This window comes from Sus scrofa, chromosome 7 (assembly GCF_054392235.1).
Source record: "Sus scrofa isolate SSC_HxYL_T2T_F1_AM1 chromosome 7, Sscrofa_HxYL_maternal_Yorkshire_Landrace_v2.0, whole genome shotgun sequence".
Lineage (NCBI taxonomy): Eukaryota > Metazoa > Chordata > Mammalia > Artiodactyla > Suidae > Sus > Sus scrofa.
In genome coordinates this window covers 90259165-90285484 of record NC_139389.1, presented here as the reverse complement: position 1 = coordinate 90285484, position 26320 = coordinate 90259165, and the positions used below count along the sequence as shown (strand labels likewise).

Genomic DNA, 26320 nt, shown 5'->3' with positions numbered 1-26320 from the left:
ATGGAGAGGGAGAACAGCACAGTAGTAACTGAATTCATCCTCCTTGGTCTGACTCAGTCTCAAGGTACTCAACTACTGGTCTTCACTCTAGTCTTAATTTTCTACCTCATTATCCTTCCTGGAAACTTCCTCATCATCCTCACCATCAGGTCAGACCCTGGCCTCATGGTTCCACTCTACTTCTTTCTGGGCAACTTGGCCTTCCTGGATGCATCCTACTCCTTCATCGTGGCTCCCAGGATGCTGGTGGACTTCCTCTCTGAGAAGAAGGTGATCTCCTACAGAGGCTGCATCACTCAGCTCTTTTTCTTGCATTTCCTTGGAGCGGGGGAGATGTTCCTTCTTGTTGTGATGGCCTTTGACCACTACATTGCCATCTGTCATCCTTTACATTACTCAAATGTCATGAACCCCAGGGCCTGCTGTGCCTTTCTTGTGGCTCTGTGGTTTGGAGGCTTTACTCATTCCATTGTACAAGTAGCTCTTATTCTTTACCTGCCCTTCTGTGGCCCAAACTAGCTGGACAACTTCTTCTGTGATGTGCCACAGGTCATCAAGCTGGCCTGCACCGACACCTTTGTGGTGGAGTTCCTGATGGTTTCCAACAGTGGCCTGCTCACCCTCCTTTGCTTTCAGGGGCTTCTGGCCTCCTATGCAGTCATTCTCTGCCATGTAAAGGGACACTCTTCTGAAGGGAAGAAAAAGGCTCTTTCCACATGCACCACACACATTATCATTGTGTTTCTTATGTTTGGACCTGCCATCTTCATCTATACTTACCCTTTCAGAGCCTCTCCAGCTGACAAAGTGGTTTCTCTCTTTCACACTGTAATCTTTCCTCTGATGAATCCTGTAATTTATACTCTTCGCAACCAGGAAGTAAAAGCTTCCATGAGGAGGTTATTGAGTCTGCATACGGTTTGCTGGATGCAATAGAAGGATGAGAAAAGCAAGAAAGGAGAAAGTTCATTTGGATTTATTTATTTATTTATTACAGAATCTGTCAATCATTTAGCAAATAATGTATTTACCAATCATCCCCAGGCACTATTCTAGGTATATGAATGAAACACGTAGAATTCCAGGTCTAGTGGGGTTTCATTCAAGTGGATTAAAATAGGTTAAACTATTAACTGAAAAAAAACCATAATATATGAAGAGAGTACTCTGAAGCAAATAAACATAATGTTATAATAGAGCTGGATTGGTAGTTGGTAGTTACTTTATGTTTGCTTGTTGGGCAAAATCTTATCAAGTGGTTTTAACTGATACTCAGATGACTTGAAAGAGACAACCATGCAATTATCTGAGGACAGAAAATTCAAGGTAAAGAGGATAATATACACAGTTGCAAAGATCTTATGAATTTGGAATATTTGAAGACCCTAAAAAATTGTGTAGCTGTAGTGTAGTTACTGAGTGCAAAAGTGGGAGGAATTGAAGCTGGAGATACTGGTAGATGAAAAAATTCATGTATTTTAGATGATGCCAATAATTTCAATTTATTCAAATTTCAAAGAGAGACTATTCAATGGTATTAAGCAGAAAATTAACTAATGTTTCCTATCTGACCCTCAGCAAGATCCTCAAGATTCTGAATAAAGGGCTGTGTATAGTAAAATAACAGATTCATTCTGTTAAATATTTTTATGACATTTAAAGACCTAGATCTTGTTCTTAATTTGCTGGAGGGAAGAAAAGAAAGGTGTCATATTCCATTGAAAATTTCATGAAACTATTTAACTTGATATTGCAAAGTTTTGGAGAGTTTTGTTGTGATTTCTAGTTGTTATTTTTTAAATCTTAGAGAGGAGTTTAAGTTCACTCAAAAATCTTTTCACTCTGAATGCAATAATGTATGTATTTGGTGTGCCAGTAATTACTGAACTAGTAACTAAACTGTCGTGATTATTTTTTTTAATGAGAGTACTATAAGGCATTGGGTGTTTACAAAATCATGGAAAATACTGTAAGGGTCGAATTTGATGTGGTGCCCAGTAGCAAATTCCAAAACATTACCAACAAACTGGTATATAAAAGGAATTACTGTCCTCCTAGCAATTATGAAGTTGGAGGATACAGAAGTCACTTTTTTGACTGCTGGTTCCAGGATCCCATCACTTGAAACATGGCCTATGATGGCAATAACCATCCAGAGCCACTCTAGTATTACTAGATATTTCCATACAGAATGGAAGCCTCACACTCTGTTGTCTCTATGCCCACTTCAATCATTTCTAAACTTAAATCTTACATCAATGAATGAGAAATCTAGAGAATATGTCAGGGTTCAATTTTAATACTGGAGGTCTATGAAAGAACCATAGATAGTCTTAGTGTTATGAGGGCTGAAAATCAGCTTAAACCCAAAAAATCCATTTGGATTAAAGCAGGGTTTTTCAACCTTGATGTTATTGACATTTGGGGATATACAGTTCTTTGTTGTTGAAGGTTTCCTATGCACTACAGATAGTTCAGCAGTACCTTGACCTCTTACTATGGTCTAGTAGCACCTCCTCAGTTGTAAACAATCAAAAATATCTCCATTTTTGCCTAATGTCCTCTGTAGGGTGAATGTGCCCCTACTGGAGACACAGTGGATTAAGAGAATTGACCTCCATTGTATTGACCTAATAATGAGATGGATGAATCTCCTTTTTTTTTTTTCTGTCTTTTTGCCTTTTCTGGGGCCACTCCCATGGCATATGGAGGTTCCCAGGCTAGGGGTGGAAACAGAGATGTAGGCGCCGGCCTATGCCAGAGCCACAGCAATGCAGGATCCTAGCCACGTCTGTAACCTACACCACAGCTCAGGGCAACGGCGGATCGTTAACCCACTGAACAAGGCAGGGACCAAACCCACAACCTCATGGTTCCTAGTCGGATTCGTTAACCACTGAGCCACGACGGGCACTCCAGGATGAATCTTCTTTGAGGAAAGTAACATGATCTGGGGCCTGTATAAAATATTTTTTAATAAAAAAGTATGTGCAATTTAATAAAAACTCACTACAAATCTGAAAGCATAAAATAGATTATCAAAATATAAAAAATAGATAATTAAAAATAAGCAGAGATTTTACAGAATATGAATGTAAATAAAACATTACAATTATAGCTATTAGTATATTCAAGATTAAAGAAGAAAATGCAATAAATACATTAAACAAAAGTGTGAGAGTAAGAGAGAGAGAAAGAGTATTTCAATTGGAATCCATAAAAGGAATTAAAAGGAAATTCTAGAATTAAAAAAATCTGAAATTTAAAAAAATTGTTAAGTGTGTTTAAAATGAGATCAAACAGAGAAGAATACAAAAAGGTGAACTGGAAGTTGTCTATACAAAACACACAAATTGAATACAAATGCAAATAGGAAGTCTGAAAAATATAGAAAGAGGCCTTAGAGATTTGTGAGATATAATGAACATATCTTACAAAGGTGAAAAAAAGTCCAAATGGGAGAAGGAAAGGAAAGAATGGGAAAGATGCAATATTTGAAGAGATAAATACCAAGATTATTTATAAATTGATGAAAGACATCAATCCACATACATAAAACCTCTATAACCCACAAGCAGAATAAAGACCAAGAAAACACCCAAACATGTAAATATATGACAGATTAAAATAAAAGACTCTTAAATGTCTCTAGGTGAGGAAATGCATGTTGATTTGAAAAGAACAAGACTGACAGCTTTTCCCATAACAGAAACATGGCATCCAGAAGACAGTGGTGTGATGTCTTTAATGTGCTGAAAGAAAATAATACCAAGCTAAAAGTCTAAATGAGATTAATTCATAGTCCTTTGGTGAAACTGAAATAAAAACATTTTCAGAAAAAAATGAGCAAATCTGTTGTCTAAGAGCTTGCACTAAATAAATATTAATGTCAGTTCTTCAGGTAAAAGAAAATAGTCCTGGAGGGGAATACTAATTTGAAGGAAAGAATAAATAATTTGTCAACTATGCTTATACATGTAAATGAGTACACACTGAATACGACTGTACAAAAAATAGATATCTTGTGAGATTTGAAAGACAATTTACATTTAATGAGGTTATCATTACGGTTAGATTAAGATTTGCTTTCTTGCCAGATGTCTTATATTGATATATTTCCACTTTTTCTGCTTTTTTTGGTTTAATTGAAAATGGCAAGGAAAAGGATTCTCTCCAAAGCCTCCAGAAAGGAGTGCAACTCTGCCAACATTATGACTTTAGCCCAGTGAGACTTGTATCAGACTTCTCACTTAAAACTGTAAGATACTAAATTTTTACTATTTTAAGTCACTAAGTTTGTAGAAATTTGTTAACAGAAGCTATAGTAAAATAATACATCACAGATCAGTGAAACAATAACATATTAGCATAATTTTTCTTTTTCTATCCTTTTACTTTTAATCTCTGTAACTTTTTATTTTTAATAATGGTTTCTTATGAAGAGTTCAATTCCACATTTCAATTTTTTTTTTTTTTTTTTTTTTTTACATCTTCCATGACTCCACTTAAGCACTGAACGTAGCAGTACTAGCCTCTTCTCCTGATGATCAAGATAAATTTCTCTTTACAAGGTAGTCTTTTGGAAAGAAAAACACAATGATTGAGAGTCAGAAATGACTTGAGGTTAATGGAAATATCAATGAATTTCCTGGTGAAAGCATGTCTCAGAACTTCCAGAACTAAAGAATATAAAGTTGTGAAAAAAGAAAGCACTAATTCTATACAAGTGAATTGTAAGGATCAATGATACATTGGGAATAACCTTGTTCCCAATCCTATAGATTCTTCTGTTAGAGACAAAATGACCTATGATAGTCATTGTTTAAGAGTGTAGGAGTTCTCTGGTGGCTAAGGAGATAAGGATCTGGCATTGTCATCGCTGTGACTTCTGTTGCTGATGTTGCATGGTTTTGATCTCTGCTATGGGAACTTCTGCATGCTGCAGGTACAGCCAAAAAATTTAAAAGATAAAAAAGAGTGTATATTATACCCTAAAGGATGCTACCCCAAGAGATCAGGACACAATCTAAAAAGTGATCCTTTAGCTGTGAGATCAGATGATTACTCTAATGCTCTATCAGCTAGCTCCATATCTTCTCCATTATACAGTAAATTATAAGGTCAGTAGATATCTGTTCATTGGATAACTACTGAATCTCTTTTTCTGAAAAGTAAGTTTAACTAGTTAAGATATAAGAAAACTCTCCTTAGATTAAATATTTTATATGTCCTCAGAGAGTAATGATGGTCAAAGACCTGTGGACATGGAAAGCAAACTTGTGCCAGTGTATGTGTTGATTATACCAGTGCCAAAAAATCAGCAGGAACTCCAATACATCTTCTCTGTATGCTTCTTTTAAAATAATTTGTCACAGAATGCCTTCAGGAATTTCAAACATCACGTTTGTTTTTCAGAGAATAAATAACAAAAGGATATGTGTGATCGCAGGTCCATTTTCCTTCCAATCCATTATTTTAATTTATTCAAATTTGATCTGTTATATAGGAACCTAATCTATGAAGATGGAATTTCCAACACCCTATGTCACCTGACTAAATAGTGATAAATGGGTGTCAGTGGTAGATTAACGGAGGGTAGAAGAAAGGCAGAAAGAATACACACACACACACACACACACACACACACACACACACACATACTGCCTTAGCCCATACCTCTGCAGTAGTTCTATGGGTCACACTGAAATTTCCGCATCACTTCCATGGTTCCAGGTTTTCTGGTGGAAAAGACCACCACATTTCCAATTTCTGTATACAAGCTTTTATAGGTAGAATAATGATCTCACAAAGAAGAACTTTGCAAATGTGATTTAGGTGATCAATTTTGAGATGGGGGGATTATCCTGGATAATATGGATTGGCCCAGTGTAACTGCATGTGCATTTAGAAACACTGAACCTCTCATGCTTGCAGAGAACAAGATAGATGAGGCAGAAAAGAATCCAGGAATGAAAAGACTTGGGAGGGCCTCAATCCAATGTTCCTGGCTTTGAAGAGAGAGAGGCCATGACCAAAGAATGCAGAACGTCAAGAAACTAGGAATAACCCCTGGCTGAAAGAAAATCAGTAAGAAAATGGAGAGGTCATTTTACAGTCCCATGGAACTGAATTTGGTCCACAAACAGCATGACTCTTGGAGCAGATTCTCCCTTAAAGCATTCAGTAAAGAATATCATCCTGTCTATACCTTGATTTTGTGCCAGAGAGACCAAGGTTGGGTTTTGAACCCACAGGGCCATGAGATCATAAGTTTGTGTTGGATGATATCCCGGTATTTATGGTAATTTGTAAAGGAAGAAGAAGAAAATGAATGCATGGCCACACTCTTGGGCTTTGGTAAGACGCCCTCTTCTCCTCCTTCCTGCTTAGATGTGGTGGGAGCTTGCAGTTGATGCTATTTGGTTTCCCTGAACATTTCCTGTTAGTGACTCAGCCATTGTGTTACTCGAGTAATTAATTATTTCCCTTCGGTTTTAAATACTTACAGGATTTAATTAGCATTATTTAACTGTAAATATTTACAGTGTTATAAATTTAGCATAAAAACAAACACTTTTCCAAATTAAACCTGAGAAAATATGGGGTTAGGGAAAGGCAAAGAGCATAACTCAGCAATGAGTCAGCTCCTATAGAGAATTTTCACTAAGTGGCTACCTGATAATATTGTTTTCTTTCATGGTTTTTGCCACTTCTAATTGAAGGGGAGGTTTTACAATGACTTTAAATGAGCTTCAGGTATCTATTAGTAATGAGGGATGGGAGCTGGCTCTGTGGCAGACAATAGCAGTCTCAGCTACATGCTTTAAGCTCATGGCTAAATAGACACTGGAGAGGAAAATGGTGAGGATGGGATTGGTCTCGGCTAGTGAGATGCAGCTTTTTGGACTGAGTTTGAAACCCCATGGAAGTACACAGGCAACTAATCCCAAGAAAATGCGATTTCACCATCAAGAAAGAAGAGTCATGTTTGGGAAGATAAGTTTTGCCACAGCAGTTATCATCATTTTTCAATATTGCTCTAAACCTTTAGTTATCATAACAAACAATAAAATTAGCAGGAGAAATGTTATTAATGTTTGGGGATCAGTAATTTAAGACACACAATAGAATGTACTAGAAAAAAAATGAGATGTTAGATTTCAGCAATGGTACCATTAATGTCTTAATATGTAAAATGAAACCAATAGTAGTAAGACCAATCATATTAAGGAAAAAGTTTATATTAAGTATAGAGCCAAATTAAAAAATATGAAAAAATACATTTAACACAAATATTTTACCAAAATTGTTGAAATAATAAAGATGACAAAATTTTGTTGTGAGTAGTCAAACATTTAAAAGGACCTAGACTCTTTCTGCAATATTCAATTTCAAAATTCTGCTCTTTATAACTTAAATATTGTGATATTGAAAACAACAGCAGAATTTGGTTTAACTTCAGAAAGTAAATCAATTTAATTTAGAATAAAAAGATATGAAAATAGACGAGGATGCTTTGAATGAATAAAGCAATGAAAGAGGAGTTGCCCTTCCATACATTAAAACATGCTATGCAGTAGAAAACTAGCAGAACACTGTAAACCAGCTATAATGAAAAAAAAAATCCTTACAAATTCTAAAAAAAAAAAAAAAGAAAGAAAGAAAGAAAAAAGAAAACCAAAAGGACAAGTTACAGAATAGGAGAAAATAGTTTCAAATGATACAACTGAAAAGAGTTTAATCTCTATAATATACAAACAACTTATACAGCTCAACAGCAAAAAAAGCCAGCAACCCAATGGAAAAATGGTCAAAAGACCTGAATAGACATTTTTCCAAGGAAGATATACAGATGGCCAACAAGCACATGAAAAAATGCTCAACCTCCCTGATTAGTAGAGAAATGCAAATCAAAACTACCATGAGATACCACCTCACACCAGTCAGAATGGCCATCATTAATAAGTCCACAAAGAACAAATGAAGGGGTGTGGAGAAAAGGGAACCCTCCTGCACTGTTGGTGGGAATATAAATGGGTTCAACCACTATGGAGAACATTATGCAGGTACCTTAGAGAACTATACATAGAACTACCATATGATCCAGCAATCCCACTCTTGGGCATATATCTGGATAAAACTTTAAAAAAGACACATGCACCCGCATGTTCACTGCAGCACTATTCACAATAGCCAAGACATGGAAACAACCTAAATGTCCTTCAACAGATGAATGGATTAAGAAAAGGTGGTATACATACACAATGGAATACTACTCAGCCATAAAAATGAACTAAATAATACCATTTGCAGCAACATGGATGGAACTAGAGACTCTCATACTAAGTGAAGTAAGTCAGAAAGAGAAAGACAAATCCCATATGATATCACTTCTATCTGGAATCTAATATACAGCACAAAGGAATCTTTCCACGGAAAATAAAATCATGGACATGGAGAACAGACTTGGGGTCGCCAAGGAGGAAGGGGAGGGAGTGGTATGGACTGGGAATTTGGGTTAAATTGATGCAAACTATTGCTTTTGGAATGGCTAAGCAATGAGATCCTGCTGAATAGCACTCGGAAATATATCTAGTTATTTATGACGGAGCATGATAATGTGAGAAAAAACCATGTATACGTGTATGTGTGATTTGGTCACCTTGCTGTACACTGTAAACCAGCTATAATGGAAAAAATAAAAATCATTATTGAAAAAATAAAATAAAACATACCATCAATCATAATGAATAAAAATAAAGTATGTAGTACCTACTCAAATTGTAACTGGCAAAAAAAGAAGAAAATGGGTATATCTGAAAAAAAAAGCCTGATCTAGTCGCAAATTTACTAAGTTATAAAAGAAGAATAACAAATCGTTAGTGGAAGAAATTATTATTTAATTGAAATGATGAAAAATTATCTTACTTCATTTCTTGATAAATTTCAACAGATTTGAATTTAAATGTGAAAATTTTGACTTTAACAAAGTTCAGTTAAAATAATCTTGAATGTTAATATTTGTCTAAATATAACATTTCTCAATGCTTGCTTTAAACATTAAACTACAACAAAACAAAAAACATTATACAAAAGTCCCATAATGCACCACTAGCGACATCTTCCAACACCTTCTTCATTATTGACTGTTTCATTTAAGGTATTGTCAATTTGAGAAGTGAAAAATGGAGTCTCATTTTCTGCAATGGCAAAAACTCTTTTAACAATCCCAATTACTTTTTACTGCCAGTCTCTGAGGACGCTAAAACAATCAAATGAATTTTCTCCTTTATTCCTCCTGTCAAGGGATACCTTTATATACTCTTGTCTTTTGAAGTTCAGGGCAGAAAATGAAATTACTGGATGATGAAGACTAGACATCTAGGATCTCATATTGATGTTATTTCTGAAGTCCAAGTGCAACTGGTAGGTTACATAATCCTGACATGTTACCCTACCCATATACCACATCTATCACACTGGTTTCATCTACAATGTAAGTGTGTCCATACTGATAAAATTCAAATGCCAAATAATAACTGAGAGGAGGGCTGCAAAGAGGAAATTATCCTGGAGAAAACTGATTTTTATACAAATGGAAAACGGATACAAAAATAACTGTAATTGTGATCACTGGGAATTAAGATAATGATACAGTAATCCAGGGCAAATAAATTACACTTAGGGAAAAGGATATGTTTTCAAGGTGTTTTAATTGTTTGCTTATACTCAACAGGTTGAATGACTTTATTCTTTAAATTATTGCAAAATGTAGAGGAAGTTTCATATTTGTTTCTAGTGATGCAATTATTTTTAGAGAGAGATAATAGATATAAGGATAAAATATTAGATTCATGGCTTAGAGAATCAGAATTCTCTTACAAAATATTGATGCTATCACTACACTTGATAGGAATTATGAAAAGGAATATATGGTGAAATATCTTATGACAATAATCTGAATATAGCCATATATTTAAACAAATAATAATCTGTTTAAAAAAGTTTTGAGACAAATCATCTTGTCTAGGACTTCACCTTTGCCAAGTTCATGAGCACCTACAAATTTACTTACTTGCATACTTTAGAAAAACACATAAGGTCTAAGGGTTGTAGCTTAGATAAAAATAATTGTCTTGCATTGAGCGTACAAAGCACTAAGAAGGAATGAAGATTCACATGCAAATACTTCCATTTTCCATTCTATTAGTATGTGAAAGAAAGAAGTTTTATGCTACTCTGAGTGATAGTGTCAAATATCATGGTTAGAGTATGGGCCACTTACAATAAAATGTGTGTCTTACTGATAGCAACCTTAACATATCTGAGTTCATATAATTAAATATTCTTTATGGTTAACTAGACATATTGTACCTTTAAAATATATATATTGTGCAATTAAAATATTAAAGGCACATGGATAATCAAAAATATGCTATTTTCTTTTCTCATTTGGCATTAAGTCTGACTCTAGGCTTTGAAGAAAGTAAAAAAAGAAAAAAGACTGGAGATAATCATGGAGCCTGGAATAAGACTTGACCAACAGAACAAAAATCAGATAAACAAGAGAAGTACTGGAAGAAGTGGACTTATGCCTATCAAGGACTGACTTAATTCTCTCTATGTATATTTTTTAAAATTTGGTTTAGTTAGGTGAGTCCACTTTAGTATGTAAGACAATATCTGTGAATTATTTCCATTCTTGAAAAAGTTAAAGGTCGAAAGTACATTAAGGAAAAACACAGAGAAGTAACTATCCAGAGATGCTACATAAATAATACATCATTCCCTTTCTTTCTTTGGGTTCATGATGGTAAATGATTCATTCATTTTACTACTTATATCTCTTAAAGAGAGAAAAGTTGAACAAGACTACTTTGGTAATCTTACTAGTTCACAGTTTTAATTATAGTGTTTTTGGTATTTCTATACACTCATTACATAAATGAAAATGTGTCAATTAAAACAAAATATCAAATAGAAATGATCATTTCATCAAACTTTGCAAAAGTAGGATAAGAATGCATAGATGCGATACACTCACTTGTCTAATCCCAAAACAGAAGAGTAAGGCCAATGGTAAAGTCAACATAGACAGTTACCAGAGTCAATCTGGGTCATTCAAGCTGAAAACCTCAGTAATTTGATTTGATCTCAGTAAACTACTTAGGTCTCTCAACATTCAACTTTGAACAATATGGGTCTTTAATTTGTTCACTTCAGGAGGCATAATGCATATCATGTGATTTCAGCAATTTTTTTTTGGTATGGCAAATTTTTTTTTACTGCATCCTGAGGGATGTCACAAAACTGTGTTAGTAGTGTACTTCCTGAGTCCCACAAAAGATAAAAACCTATTTCCCTGATGCTTTCGAAAACTTTTTTCTGCAACTCTAATAAACTAAATGTTCACTCATATATTGATATCTGGAGCTGAACACAAAGGAAGACAAGTTTTCTCAAATGTTTAACTGACTTCACCTTGTACTAATCAAGACACTAATTTGATTTAGTTGGCTCCAAAACCACCACATTTTTACAGTCTTGTGATCCTGAGAAATATCTACAACTTCAAAATACCTACACGCAAGTTGCATGACTACAAGGGCTGCTTCCTTGAATTTAAAAAAAAAAAAAAGAAAAGAAAAAGAAAAAAAAAAAGGCGGCTTAAGAAAGATTAGGTTCCCTGACCTGTTAGCCCCTATGACTTCCTGTGTGTTTTCCCCTTTCAGACAACTTCTGACAAACTCATGCAGAGGGATGAATGGATCTCCTGAATAACACATCGAGTGTTTCTGAGTTCATCTTGCTGGGACTTTCCAGTGCTCAAGATATTCAAATGTTCTTTTTTGCAATCTTCACTCTTGTCTATGTAGCCATCATAGTGGGAAACCTCCTCATTGTGATCTCTGTTATATCTGATAACCATCTTCACTCCCCCATGTATTTCTTTCTGGCAAATTTATCATTCTTTGATCTATGTCTTTCTTCCACTGCAACTCCCAAAGTGATTTTGGACTTCCTTAGAGAACGTAAGACCATCTCCTGGTGGGGCTGTATGACCCAGATATTCTTTATGCATTTCTTTGGGGGTGGAGAGATGTCTCTTCTGATAGCTATGGCCATTGACAGGTATGTCGCCATATGCAAACCCTTACACTACAAGACTATCATGAGTCATAAGGTGCTCATTGTGTTTCTACTGCTCTCTTGGACAGTTGGGTTCATACATACCACTAGCCATATGGTTTTCACAGTGGGTTTACCTTTCTGTGGTCCCAATACTGTGGACAGCATTTTCTGTGACCTTCCCCTGGTCATCAGGCTTGCCTGCACTGATACCTACATCCTAGAGCTCCTGGTGATTGTGAACAGTGGGCTCCTGTCCCTGGTATGCTTTGTTCTCTTGCTCATTTCCTACACTGTCATGCTCGTCACCATCTGGCAGCACTCCTCCAGTGCATCTTCCAAGGCTCTGTCCACACTCTCTGCCCACATCACTGTGGTCACGCTCTTCTTTGGTCCCGCTATCTTCGTCTGTGCCTTCCCGTTTAATAGTTATTCTGTAGATAAGTTTCTTTCAGTGTTTTACTCTATGATCACCCCTCTCCTTAATCCCATTATTTATACTCTGAGAAATCAGGAAATGAAAGCAGCCATCAAGAGACTGAGCAGGCAGCATATTGATTCCTGTCTCATCCACTAAACATTGTCTGGAGCAAATGATTGTTTTGTGTTTTCTGCTATTGAGGAGGGTTGAGTCTTAGGTTTAATCAAATGATTAAAATCAAGTGTTTAATAATATCAATTTTCTTTCTTAAAATGTGTGGAATTATTAACATATTTTTGATTTAAAATACTAATGGAAAATGTTCTTAGCATAGGTGTAATACATCAGTAGGTTTTCATTATCTCCATTTCTTCCTTGTCTTAAAATTCAAGGAAACCTTGAATGTTTAAGATGCATGGCCACTAAAAATAAAATAAAATAAAGAATATACATAAGCATAATATCCTCTTACAAATATTGTATAATATTCCAGTGAATGAATTTGTAAAAATAACTCATAAGATGGCACAGTACAGTTTTTACCATAAATTTTCATTTTTGATTATATGTAGTAACTTAATAGGTATTTAAAATATTTCATCTATACGGAGTCTTCAGAGAAGAGTTTGGATTTAAATCAGTATTTGAAGAATATTTTTGCACTGTATGGCCTCAATTATCCTTAGGATAATGTTAAAATACTCCTAGAAATGAATATTTCAAACATACATTTGATTATCCAAACAGCTTTTTTTTAAGAATCAATAAAACTGTAGCAGTGAAGAGTCAGTCCATAAAGTGCTTATTGTATCTTGCTGCAGTAGGCAGTATGTTCTTTTAACTGAATTCTGTCATTTATAAGACATTTAAAAAATATTTACTAGTTAAACAATACTTCCCAAAGCAACAGAGATAAGTGGTTTATCACACAGACCTGTTCTCTGCCCTGGAGAGAATTATGAGGAGGCATCTAGGTTAGGTCTGGTGTTGTCAGAAAACCACTTAAGAAGGAGATATTTACATCAAAACATTAAGAAAGTAAAAAAAAAAAAAAAGGAGAGCTTTGAGTGGAAAAAGCCTTCCAGGCAGAAAGGCCAGTGTATACAGACATTGTTAAGTAAGAAAAAACTTGTACATACTCAAGGCAGACCTTTATGAGGAAGGTTGATGAATAAAAAGAAGAAAGACCTGTGCTGATACTGTGTAGAAAGGAAGAGACCAGTATTCTGGCCTAATGAATCCTGGATAAAGAGCCCTTAAAGGATTTTGACAATGAGTGGGAATAGATTCAATATATTTTTCAAGTCTGATGGAGGTCTCTTAAGTGCAAAATAAATTGTAACAAAAGTGAAAGCAGTGAGAATAACTGGTAGGCTGTTTGAGAGCATAGGCCCGAATTGATGAAATGACCCCAGCTGGGAGTGTGTGGAAACACCTCAAAGAGACCTTCCAATGACAGAAAAAATTCCATAGGTATGCAAACATCTTGGGAACCATCTCTTTCAATGCCTTTCACTTTACAAAACAATGTACCTAGTATATCAAACTTACATATTTTTTGTTCTTACCCCCTGGTTTTTGTTTTACCCTAGTTTAGTTTGGCCTTAGAAAATGTGTTCCTAATATTTCAGCTTTATTCTGAAAAATTCTAAGTCCACCATCCTTGCCAGTTGGATGGGTAGCAGGTTCTCATATTATCTAATTTCATTTTTTTTTAGGGTCGAATCTGCAGCATATGGAGGTTCCCAGGCTAGGGGTCAAATTGGAGATGCAGCTGCAGGCCTATACCACAGCCCACAGCAATGCCAGATCAGAACTTCATCTGCAACCTACATCCTCATGGATACTAGTCAGGATCTTAACCACCTGAGCCACAACGGAGCTCCTAATTTCAATGTTTAAAGAATCCTTTCCTCTCTTTCAAACAGTTCCTCAAACGCCACACTATATCATAGCATATATCTCCTTAGCTGAAATATTTTCTAAAGGTTTTCTATTTATTTGTTTTGTTAATGGCAATTCTAATTGCTAGTGGCTGTCTGGGGAACTTTTTTTTTTTTTTTAATTCTGAGGCTTAGAAAGAAAGAGTGAGAAATTTATTAGCAATGTCTGTTATGGGCCTTGGAAATTAATGTGGAACCACATTTATCACATACTTATAATCTTCATGTCCATGCAATCTTTTCAAGAGTACTATAATTGAGGAAATATGGATGAGTTAGATATAAGAATAAACACAGAAAGTCCTCAGGTGAAATCATCTGCAGTCATGTATTACTATCCAGTTAGCTTTTATTTTTTTATTTTTTTTTATTTTTTTTTATTTTTTTTTTTGTCTTTTTGCTATTTCTTTGGCCGCTCCCGCGGCATATGGAGGTTCCCAGGCTAGGGGTCTAATCGGAGCTGTGGCCACCAGCCTACGCCAGAGCCACAGCAACGCAGGATCCGAGCCGCGTCTGCAATCTACACCACAGCTCACGGCAACGCCGGATCGTTAACCCACTGAGCAAGGGCAGGGATCGAACCCGCAACCTCATGGTTCCTAGTCGGATTCGTTAACCACTGCGCCATGACGGGAACTCCCCAGTTAGCTTTTAGAATTTACTTGCTTAATTACATTATTTTACCATGAAAGTTTACTCTAATTGCCTCCATGATCTTTCTTTAATACTGTTGAGCCATCATTAAACATAATTACAAAGGACTATGTGAAATTCTAAATTTTTAGAATGGTTGACTCCTAAAATTTACTAATCATTTGTTGATTACCATGAATCATGTATTTATTACCATAGTGAAAGCCTCCCCTGCTTCTTGTTCTAGCTCATGAGTGTGTGTGATTTCTCTCTCTTTTTCCCTTGTAGTAAAAGATTTTTCTCTATATACCTTGCTCTGTGTGGACACTGTTAAACTGAATTGAATAAATGCATTTAATTACCAAATTAAATCCAGATTGATGAAGTCAAATTAATAGAGTTATATGTTTCTCAAGTCCATCATTTTATGATAGATCCATTTTCTCCAAATGTGCTCACTCTCTATCAACCAAAACACAGGAGTCAGTGCTTTTTCTGGAAAGCACTTACAGAAAGTTCACATGGCTGATACACTTAGTGAACTCACAATCTACTTAAATAATGAGAGAATAAGTCCCTTCCTTGAATTCTAGGGATAACTATCTAGAGTGTTTATTTTAATAACTCCCTCTGGGGGTTAATCAACAGTCTAAATTTTATGTATATGTTTCTTGTCCTTTTTTTTTCTGAACTGCAAATGACTGTTATGCAAATCCATGGATATCAAAAAAAGAAAAACAATATATATTCAGAATCTTACTGTGTCTACATATCTTTGAAGAGGCCACACCTCAGCCAGATCTGGTAGGTTTAAATAGCAGTGCTAATAATAAGCAGAAATTGTATACTTTAATAAAAGAGAAGACTTTGTACAAGAGACTGAGAAATGAATGAAAACCCTATATTATTCTGATAATAAGGGCAACAGAAAAAGATAATTTGTGTCAGCTATCATCTGGATAGATGTATCTAGTTTTAGTAAGCAGCGCAGTCTGTGACTGCTAAATAGAGTTTATTTTTTAATTAGGAAAATATTTATAGTGGTTATTTTGGCAACAAATCTGCTTTTTCACATGCCAAACATTTTCCATGTTAAGTGAATATTACTCGTGGTTTATCTAATCCATACATGGCTTAAGTAACTCATGTCACAAAAATCATTAAAAAAACTCTTCAAGATCAATAGAAATTTCACAGTCTTTTTTCTTATCAATAGAACCACCAGTTACATATGTCCATATACACTATTTAAGTGGTTTTGTGAAAATATACAGGAAAGACTATTACTGAATACATACTCAAAGTATTAAACATCCTATAGCTTTCTTTCTTCAAGCAAGGGCTACAGTTGAAAATAATACAGTAATATTTCTTCATTTAGACACCTGAATGGCACAGAAACAGCTAGGTTCCCCAGTCACAAGCCATTCATTGTATTGGTAGAAGAAGTTCCCACTAGTGAAAACCTAAACCTTGCCTGAATAAGTTTTATTCAATTATTTTTCAATTCAATATTATTTGTAAGACATACAGCACTAAAAATTTATATCTTTCACGTGTATTATTTTTTTTTTGGCTGCACCCATGGCATGTGGAAGTTCTGGGCATCAGGAATCAAACCCACACCTCAGCAGAAACCTGAGCTACTTCAGTGACAAGGGATCCTTAACCCACTGTGCCACAAGGGAACTCCTCATGTGAGTTTTAGCCACACCTCAAGTTAAGAAGAACTGTTTTCTTTTTCTAACTCCAACTTATTTTTATCTGTGTCTGAGTAAAAAAGTAGGTATTTTAAAGATATTTAATATTTGATCATATGTACAAATCGTCATAATGAATGATTTCACTTACCATAACAGATTTGAGTACATCTTCATTTAAATTTACTTGGATATATTTTATAAATATGCTTGTGAATTTAAAAAAAACTAAATTAATAAATGTTACTTTTGCTTTTAATTTTCCAATTTTAAATATTAAATTATAAAAATTACTTGTTCTCTTCAAAGTTTTCTTCTGCTAGTGTTTTGAGACTGAGGACTGCATAATTTTGAAAACAATTTCACGACTAGTATGTAGACTCACTGCATGAAATATGATACCAATGATGATGACAATAATTCTTTATAAAGAAGACAACTAGGTAGTTTTATCATTTATACTTAATAAAGAAAAAATATTTTCATTTATAGTACATCTTCTTTACCAAATCTTTCATAGTAAAATTTTCCTGTGGTCCATATATCCACCAGAAAATGAGATAATGATAAAGATAAAATTGTGTGAATGCACATACCTAACATAGCAACTTTGTAGAGAATGAAAAATACAAACACATTCCATATATGTTACCCTTTGGAGTCTCATATCAATCTGGAAGGTTGAAGAGTTGAGAGTATATTTCCCTAGTAAATGTTTGATTCTTGACTCTTGCTTCATTTGTTTATTTGTTTTTTAATTCTGAAAGTTGGGCCAAATAAAAACTTCTGAATATTTTGCGAATTATAAATCAAAGAAAGAAGGAAATGCTTGTAGATTTTTTTAAAATATTGATAATGTATAGATTTTCCACTTTCCATCCTGTTACTCAGAACCGGAATGTGGTATAAGTGAGTGTATATGTGTGATTCTATATCTGTGTCGGTATGGTTGATGTATACCATTAACAGCTTTAAAAGAAAAAAAAGAGAAAGAAAGCTGGGACCAAAAGATCTAAGTCAAAATAAAAAAGGAGATACAAGTGAGCCAACAGTGTTAGTTCAATTTGAGAAAACATATAAAATACAAATATCAAGGACATATGAGCCTGGGTAAAATTGCCAAAAGTCAGTCTGCACACAAATGTAATAATTCAGAGGAAAGCAATCGTTACAAAAAGATAAGCAATTAGGCTCCAAGGAAACACAAACACTACTTGTAAAAGATCTGGTTGTTGTTCAGATATCATCTATATACTGAATGAAGAATACTTCAGCTAGGAACCCAGCAAAAATAGATTCTGAGAAACAGGCAAAATGTAGAGGTCAGTTTTATTTAGGAACCTGTAGGAAATACAGAACACTATTGAAAAAACAGGGAAAAAAGGAAAGGAAGAGAGGGAAGGAGGGAGGGAGGGAAGAGGGAAGAAAGGAAGTGGGAAGGGGAGAGGCAGGAAAGAAGGGAGAGATGAAGGAAGGGACAAAACAAAAGAGAAAAAGGAAGGAAAAAACCTGGACATTGAGAAATATTTATATACTTGTCCAGAAACTTCACAGGAAGCTTATTTAATTATAATTTTGGGGCAGGGAAGAACATATAACAGACTATACCTAGATTAAAGCTTCAGGGATAAGTGAAATCATCAGCATATCCCTTTGGGTTGAAAGGAAGGCTGAGAATATAGAATAGCTAATAAAATACCCTAAAGTAATTTCCTAAATGGGTATACAATTCAACTCACATGCACATATCTAAATATTTCAAATTAGGGTGGTGCAAAGGGTAAAGGATTGAATACCAGAAACTAGAACTTTATTTGACTATATTCCAAACCACTTGAACTGACTCATGACTAATAGTTATTTGACTGTTTTATTTCTCATGCATTGAACTTGTGGTTCACGAATTCATGAAATTATGAGAGAAACAACAAATGAAAGTGAAGACAAAATCTGTGACTGGAAACCACATTTATAAAATTTTACAGTAAATTTCCTATATTTTTGCCTTTCTGTCTGAAAATAAATGCAGTAATGTGAATGTGTATACAAGTAATGTGCTTGCATTAAATCAATTAAAATGTATTATTCAGAAATATCCATCTCTTCTCTTTCTATAGGAATCAAATACTATTTTCTATATGTCCATATCTTCAACATTATCACAGATAAAATTATCACTTTTGCAAGTTTATCTTCATTTTAAAGATTTTCTGAAAACTTCTATACAGACGCGATCAAAATGAAGAATAGCTCGGTAGTATCTGAGTTTGTTTTGTTAGGACTCACCAACACTTGGGCACTTGAAATTTTCTTTTTTTTCATATTTTTGTTGGCATATGCAGCGATTATGGCAGGGAATCTTCTCATTGTGGTCACTGTCACTTTTGACTCTCATCTGCACTCGATACCAATGTACTTCCTCCTTGGAAATCTCTCCTTTCTTGATATGTCTCTCTCTACAATCACAACCCCTAAGATGGTTGCCGATTTTCTCAAGGAGAATAAAACAATTTCTCTGTGGGGCTGTATGGCTCAGATGTTCTTTCTTCACTTTTTAGGGGGCAGTGAGATGACTCTTCTCATAGTTATGGCTGTTGATCGGTACATTGCAATATGCAGACCTCTTCATTACACAACCATCATGAACCACCGGATGCTCATGGGCTCTGTGCTGCTGTCATGGGCTGTTGGTTTTGTGCATACGATGAGCCAGATGGTTTTTACCATCACCTTGCCCTTCTGTGGCTCCAATGTAGTGGACAACATTTTTTGTGACCTTCCTCTAGTTCTAAAGCTTGCCTGCACTGACACCTATGTTCTGGAGTTGCTGGTGATTGCTGACAGTGGACTACTGTCTTTCATTTGCTTCATACTCTTACTCATTTCCTACACTGTCATTCTGGTGACCGTCCGACATCGATCCTCTGGTGGCCTCTCCAAGGCTCTGTCCACACTGTCTGCTCATATTACTGTCGTCACTCTGTTCTTTGGGCCATGTATCTTCATTTATGTTTGGCCATTTAGTAGCTTTTCAGTGGACAAATTTCTTTCTGTGTTTTATTCAGTTATCACACCATTATTGAACCCCCTTATTTACACTCTGAGGAATCAGGAAATGAGAGCCGCCATGAGTAGGCTGAGGACTCAACATGGAAGCTCCAGACAGAACTTCTAGGCAAGACCATGGTGAAGATTTTTAGAGCAAAAATCATATATATATATTACACCTCAAAATAAGCTGGTATTAATTTTTGTTTGTATATATTTAAAATATTCATAATGTATATTAAAATTACCAAATATTCCATCATTATATCTCTATGACATATTTCGCTTATTGAAAGAATAGTTTTTAATTGAAATTCAATTTAGTTGGAGTTAGCTTTTTTAAATGTAATAAATAGTTAAATAGGGGAGTTCCCATCGTGGCGCAGCGGAAATGAATCTGACTAGAAACCATGAGGTTGTGGGTTCGATCCCTGGCCTCACTCAGTGGGTTAAAGATCTGGCGTTGCCATGAGCTGTGGTGTAGATTGCAGACATGTCTCAGATCTGGCATTGCTGTGGCTGTGGTGTAAACTGGCAGCTATAGCTCTGATTAGATCCCTAGCCTGGGAACCTCCATGTGGCATGGTCACGGCCCTAAAAAGACAAAATAATAACAATAACAATAAATACAAAAAAAAACCTGGCTGATAAACAAAGAGAAATCAAATATGAATTTTTCTACTTTAAATTCAGAATTAGAGATCTTTCAGCTAAATTTTCCAGTTAACTAAATTCACATAAAAAATATTAACTAAATTGAAAAGCACACGCACACATAAGTTTATACTTCTGTGGATCGTAAGATGTATAAAAATTATTACTTTTTAAACTAGGCAAACAGGCAAGTTTCCATGTTCAGACAGATCCACTACTATTATCTGCTGGCAAGAAAGCACATTTTTATTTCTTAAGTAAATAGAAACTCCACCTGACATATAAATTTCACACACATAAGCTCTTTTATTACATCATTTATGTTTATATTCATAGTTGTTCTCATATACCTATCAAGAAGCAAGTAAAAGCTTTACTGTTGGATCAGTCCACAGGGACAGGGAATAAACTACCCCTTATACATTCAGTCATTCACTTCATAACAAAACAGAAAGTATACAATCTGCTTACATTGCATAAACTGTGTTAAATGACAAAGTTTGATATATGGTTCATGGACATTAGAATAGATAGACGCTCTATGCACTCTTTGGTATCAAACTTATCCACTGTTTTCCCAAAACATTCAGTGATAATTTTATAGGCTTCTATCCAATACTTTTCTTTACTATCTCTAAAAGATATGTGTAATATACCAGCTATAGGTTAAAAAGTGCTTTAACAATGTTTCTCTAGCTATATCTGCATGATGTTTAACCTAATTCTTATTTTAAAATATGCTTTGAGGAGGGTAGGAACTGGATCCCTGAGGATGATCAACAGACATACTTACATCTTTCCTTTTTTTACGTTGGTTTTTTTTTTTTTTTTTTTTTTTTTTTTTTTTTTTTTTTTTGCTTGTTAGGGCTGCACCTGAGGCATATGGAAGTCCCCAAGCTAGGAGTCCAATTGGAGCTGCAGCTGCTGGCCTGTGCCACAGCCATAGCAATGCTAGATCTGAACTGAATTGGCTACTTACACCGCAACTTGCAGAAATGCAGGATCCTTAACTCACTGAGTGAGGCCAGGGACTGAACCCTCATCATCAGGGATACTAGTTGGGTTCTTAACACTTTAAGCCACAATGGGAACTCCTACTTGTATCTTTCTTACAAATTATTTCGATCACAAAGTTTAGGGTAGACAATAATATAACATGTAGTTTTGTCAAATTTTTAACATCTTGCCTCATTTATTTCTTATTATCTTTTACTAAAATTAAAATGGATTATTAGAAATAATAAAGACCTCTAAACAACCTCCATATAAAATTATTTGATCATATTAAATATAATCATTATCAACTCTGTGTCATTCCTTTGTATATTTTAAATTTTTTTCTCACATTTTGTACATTGTGCATAAAAATATTTTGCATAGTTTACCTTGATATAAATGGTATCTATATAAATGCCATTATTACAACATTTATTTGTTTCATTCAATTTAATGCTTTAAAGATTCATCTGTTTAAATATATGCTGCTCTAGTCCATCCTTTTTTTAACATGGTAAAAAAAATAACATCTTAATAATTTTTAAGTGTACAAGAGTGTTAACTATATGTACCTTGTTATGCAACAGATCTTTAGCCTTTTTCCTCTTGCAAAGTTGAAACTCTATATTCACTGTACAAATTCCCTTTTCACCTTCTCCTAGTCCCTGGCAACCACCAGTCTCCTTTCTGCTTCTAAGGGTTTGACAACTTTAGATACCACATATAAGTGAATCATGCAGTATTTGTCTTTTTGGGACTGGCTGGTTTCACTTAGCATAATGTCCTCAAAGTTCAACTATGTTGTAACATATGATAGGATTTCCTTCTTTTTAAGGCTGAATAGTATTCCACTGTGTGTATATGACTCATTTCCTTTATCCAGTGGACATTCCTTTATCAATGGACATTTAGGTTGCTTCCACCTCTTGGCTACTGTGAATAGAGCTGCAATGAACATGGATGTGCAATCATCTCTTCAGTATCTGAATTTCAGTTATTTTGTATGTATACCCAGAAGTCAAATTGTTGAATCAGATGGTAATTCTATTTTTAATTCTTGAGGAAACTCCATTTGTTTTCCAAAACAGCTGAAATATTTTATTTCCCTAACAATGTAAAGGGACCCCATTTCTCTTCATCTCTACATCCTCACCAGTACTTGCTATTTTCTGGTTTTTGTTTCTTTTGAAAGAGGTCACCTTAATAGGTATAAGGTAATATCTCACTGTGGTTTTGATTTGCAATTCCCTGATGATTAGTGATGTTAAATATGTTTTTAACACGCTTGCTGGCTATTGTGAATTTTCCTTGAATAAATATCTATTCAAGTCCTTTCCCCATTTTTCACTGGGTTATTTGATTTTGTATTGTTAAGTTGTAAGGATTCTTTACATATGCTATATATTAACTCCTTATCAGATATATGATTTGCAAACATTTTCTTCCATTCTGTAGTTTGCCTTTTCACTCTGTTTCTTTTGCTACACAAAGGTTTTCAACATTTTTGTAGCTCCCTTTGACTTATTTTTGCTTTTGCTGCTGTGATTTTGGTGTCATATCCAATAAATAATTCCCAAATTCAACATCTTTAAAATTTTCTCCTATGTTTTCTTCAACAAGTTTTACACTATTAGGTCTTATATTTAGGTATTTAATTCACTGGAGTTAATTTTTGTATATGGTAAAAGGTAAGAATCCAGTATTAACTTTTACATATTTAACTTCTCACACCATTTGTTCAATTTAGTTCTTTCATTTTAGTGGCTATAGAGCCTTATATGTTATGGATCTTCTAAAATTTATTTACCTCTTCTCTTGAGAAGAGTTTATAAGAGTTTATAATTAACTAATTTTTTTTGTTATGTCATGTCTCAATTGAATATACATATATGCTTCTTTGTGCATAAGATAATTTTTCTAGGGTATTTATTTAGAACTGGAAGTGCTGAGTTGTAAGGTATAAGTGTTCTAACTTTACTAGAAATTAAAAACATTTCTTCCAAAGTTGTAGATGTTTCTACTCTATGAAGGACCCTAATTTCTCCATGACTTTGTCAATAGAGGACTATGTAAACTGTTGTGTTTTTCCATTTAAATGGATAGAAAATATTTTAAGTTCAACAATTGAATATTAACTTAAAATATTTATTTCATTTCTTTTGTTAATAGTGAACTGGGCATTAATTGAAATGTTTATTGGACGTTTTCTTTTATCTTTCCAGTTTATACTTTTGCCAATGTTTCTTTGGGGATGTTATCTTTTTATGTATTAAAAAGATTATATAAACAAAATACCTTCACTTATGTTGATTATATTAAAAATCTGTGGTGTTTATAGATAAAGTATAATTAAATTATTTTTATTTTTATTAATTTTTCTCTTAGATTTGTGATTTTTGTCTTATTTAGTATACCTTTTACAATTGATAGCCCAAAATACTTTACTGTTTTTACCTTTTTTATAATTTAAACATTTACATTAGTCATTTAATCCAATTAGAAATTAAATTTTGTATTGTCACCCTATAGGAATCTAAATTATGTTTGTATGGATACAAACTATCATGCAAATGTCATTTACTGAAGAGCTTTTCCTACTGATTGTAATATCACCTTTACTATATATAAAGCAGCCTATGTATGCTCGGGTCTCTTCCTGGCTTCTTTCATCCATTGATCATTTCATCCATTGGTCATTTTGCCCCTCAGATACAACACTACAAAATCTTAAATATGGTCACTATTTAGCACAGTGAATTTACACTTTGAAAATTTTCTACTTTAAGTAAATATAAGTTCTTCTTGTCAATTAACTCTTCTCGATGATTTTAGGATAAGTGGTCAAATTCCACAAAAATAATCTTTGGATATCAATTGAAATTGGATACAATTTATACATTAATTTTCAAATAATATATAACTTTATTATTTTGATTATTCTAATCTATGAACCTAGTATATATATGTATTTCCTTAATTAACATTTTATTCTATAATATTTAGTGATATTTTAACTGAGTTATCAGACATCATGTTTTCTTGCTATTACAATGGAATCACTCTTGCTTTATATTTTAGTAGATCATTACTGATATAGTAAAATAGTAGATTTCTGTACATCCATCATATATTCAACAAATTTGATGAAATTTGCTATCATTCATTTTAATTTTGCCTATAGATTCCTCTCAATGTCCCAACTAGTTTATTTAGAAAAAAATAGTTATTTAATTCCTGATATTTTCCAAACCAAGTACTTGTTGTTTCTTTTAATTTTTCCATATTACATTGGATAGAATCATCAGTACAATGCTGAGGAGAAGATATCACCTTTTTTCTACATGTATATTTGTTTCTAAAATACCATCATCAATGATAACTTTTAAAAATTAAGACATGGTTCTTATATTAATAGACTTCAATTCTTTAAAAAATCATAAATGATTGTTGATTTCATAAAATTTATACGCAAAATTTGAGATAATTATATTTACTCATTTAATCTTTTACACTAGTGGATTGAATTAATATTGCCAACATTTATTTTTGTCCAAATTGATGAATTGTACTTTTTAAAAACTGAAATATAATTGGTATTCAATATTATATTAGTTTTGGATGTACAATATAGTGATTTGACATTTATATACATTAAGACTTGATCACTATAATCAATAAATCTGTTAAATATCTGTCACCATGCAATGTTGTTACAAAGTTATTGACTATAGTTCCCAAGTTGTACATGAAATCTTCATGATTTACGTACTTTAAAACTGAAAGTTTGTGTCTCTCAATTCCCTTCCCCTATTTTATCAAACCTCCCACCATACTCCAGTCTGGATATAGTAGTTATGAATTCTTATTGTATATCTTACACCAGATGAACTTAACTGATATATACAGAACATGCAACCCTAATACAGCAGAACATACCATCTTTTCAAGTGCTTATGGAACATTCTTCAGGACAGATCACATGATAGGCCAAAAAACAAGTCTCAATAAATTTAACATTGGAATCATATCAAGCATATTTTCTGATTACCATAGTATGAAACTAGAAATCAATTACAAGAAATAACTAGGAAAAACACAAACATGTGGAGGTGAAACAGCATGCTACTAAAAACCAATGAATCTTTGATGAAATCAAATAGAAAATCAAAATATATCTTGAAACAAATATAGAAATACAACATATTATAAACTATGGGATACAGCAGTAGCAGTTCTAGGAGGAAAGTTTATAGTGATACAGGCTTACCTTAGGAAACAAACAAAAATATCAAATAATCAATCTAACCTTACACTAAAGGAACTAGAAGAGAAAGAAAAAACAGTCCAGTGTTAATAGAAGAAGGAAATAATAAAGATCAGAATGGAAATAAATTAAAAAAGACTAAAAATAATAGAAAAGCTCAATGATTGGTTCTCTGACAAGACAAATAAAATTAATGAATCTTTAGCCAGTCTCACCAATAAAATAAAAGAGAGGGCCCAAATCAATAAAATCAGAAATGAGGAGTTCCCGTCGTGGCACAGTGGTTAACGAATCCGACTAGGAACCATGAGGTTGTGGGTTCGGTCCCTGCCCTTGCTCAGTGGGTTAACGATCCGGCGTTGCCATGAGCTGTGGTGTAGGTTGCAGACGCGGCTCGGATCCCGCATTGCTGTGGCTCTGGCGTAGGCCAGTGGCTACAGCTCCGATTCAACCCCTAGCCTGGGAACCTCCACATGCCGGGGGAGCGGCCCAAGAAATAGCAACAACAACAATAACAACAACAACAAAAAAA

General features: G+C 34.1%; 2 protein-coding genes and 1 pseudogene across 2 annotated transcripts; all 3 read left to right on the top strand.

Annotated features, from left to right (window-relative positions):
- On the top strand, positions 1-936 carry LOC100153466 (olfactory receptor 4N5-like; annotated as a pseudogene).
- Positions 937-11764: 10828 nt separating this feature from the next.
- Positions 11765-12706, top strand: LOC100157955 (olfactory receptor 4K13-like). The gene has a single exon (XM_001927463.5). The coding sequence runs from the start codon at positions 11765-11767 to the stop codon at positions 12704-12706; it is 942 nt and encodes a 313-aa protein (XP_001927498.5).
- Positions 12707-19065: 6359 nt separating this feature from the next.
- Positions 19066-20001, top strand: LOC146401760 (olfactory receptor 4L1-like). Its single transcript, XM_084970458.1, has one exon. The coding sequence runs from the start codon at positions 19066-19068 to the stop codon at positions 19999-20001; it is 936 nt and encodes a 311-aa protein (XP_084826584.1).
- The last annotated feature ends 6319 nt before the right edge of the window (positions 20002-26320 follow it).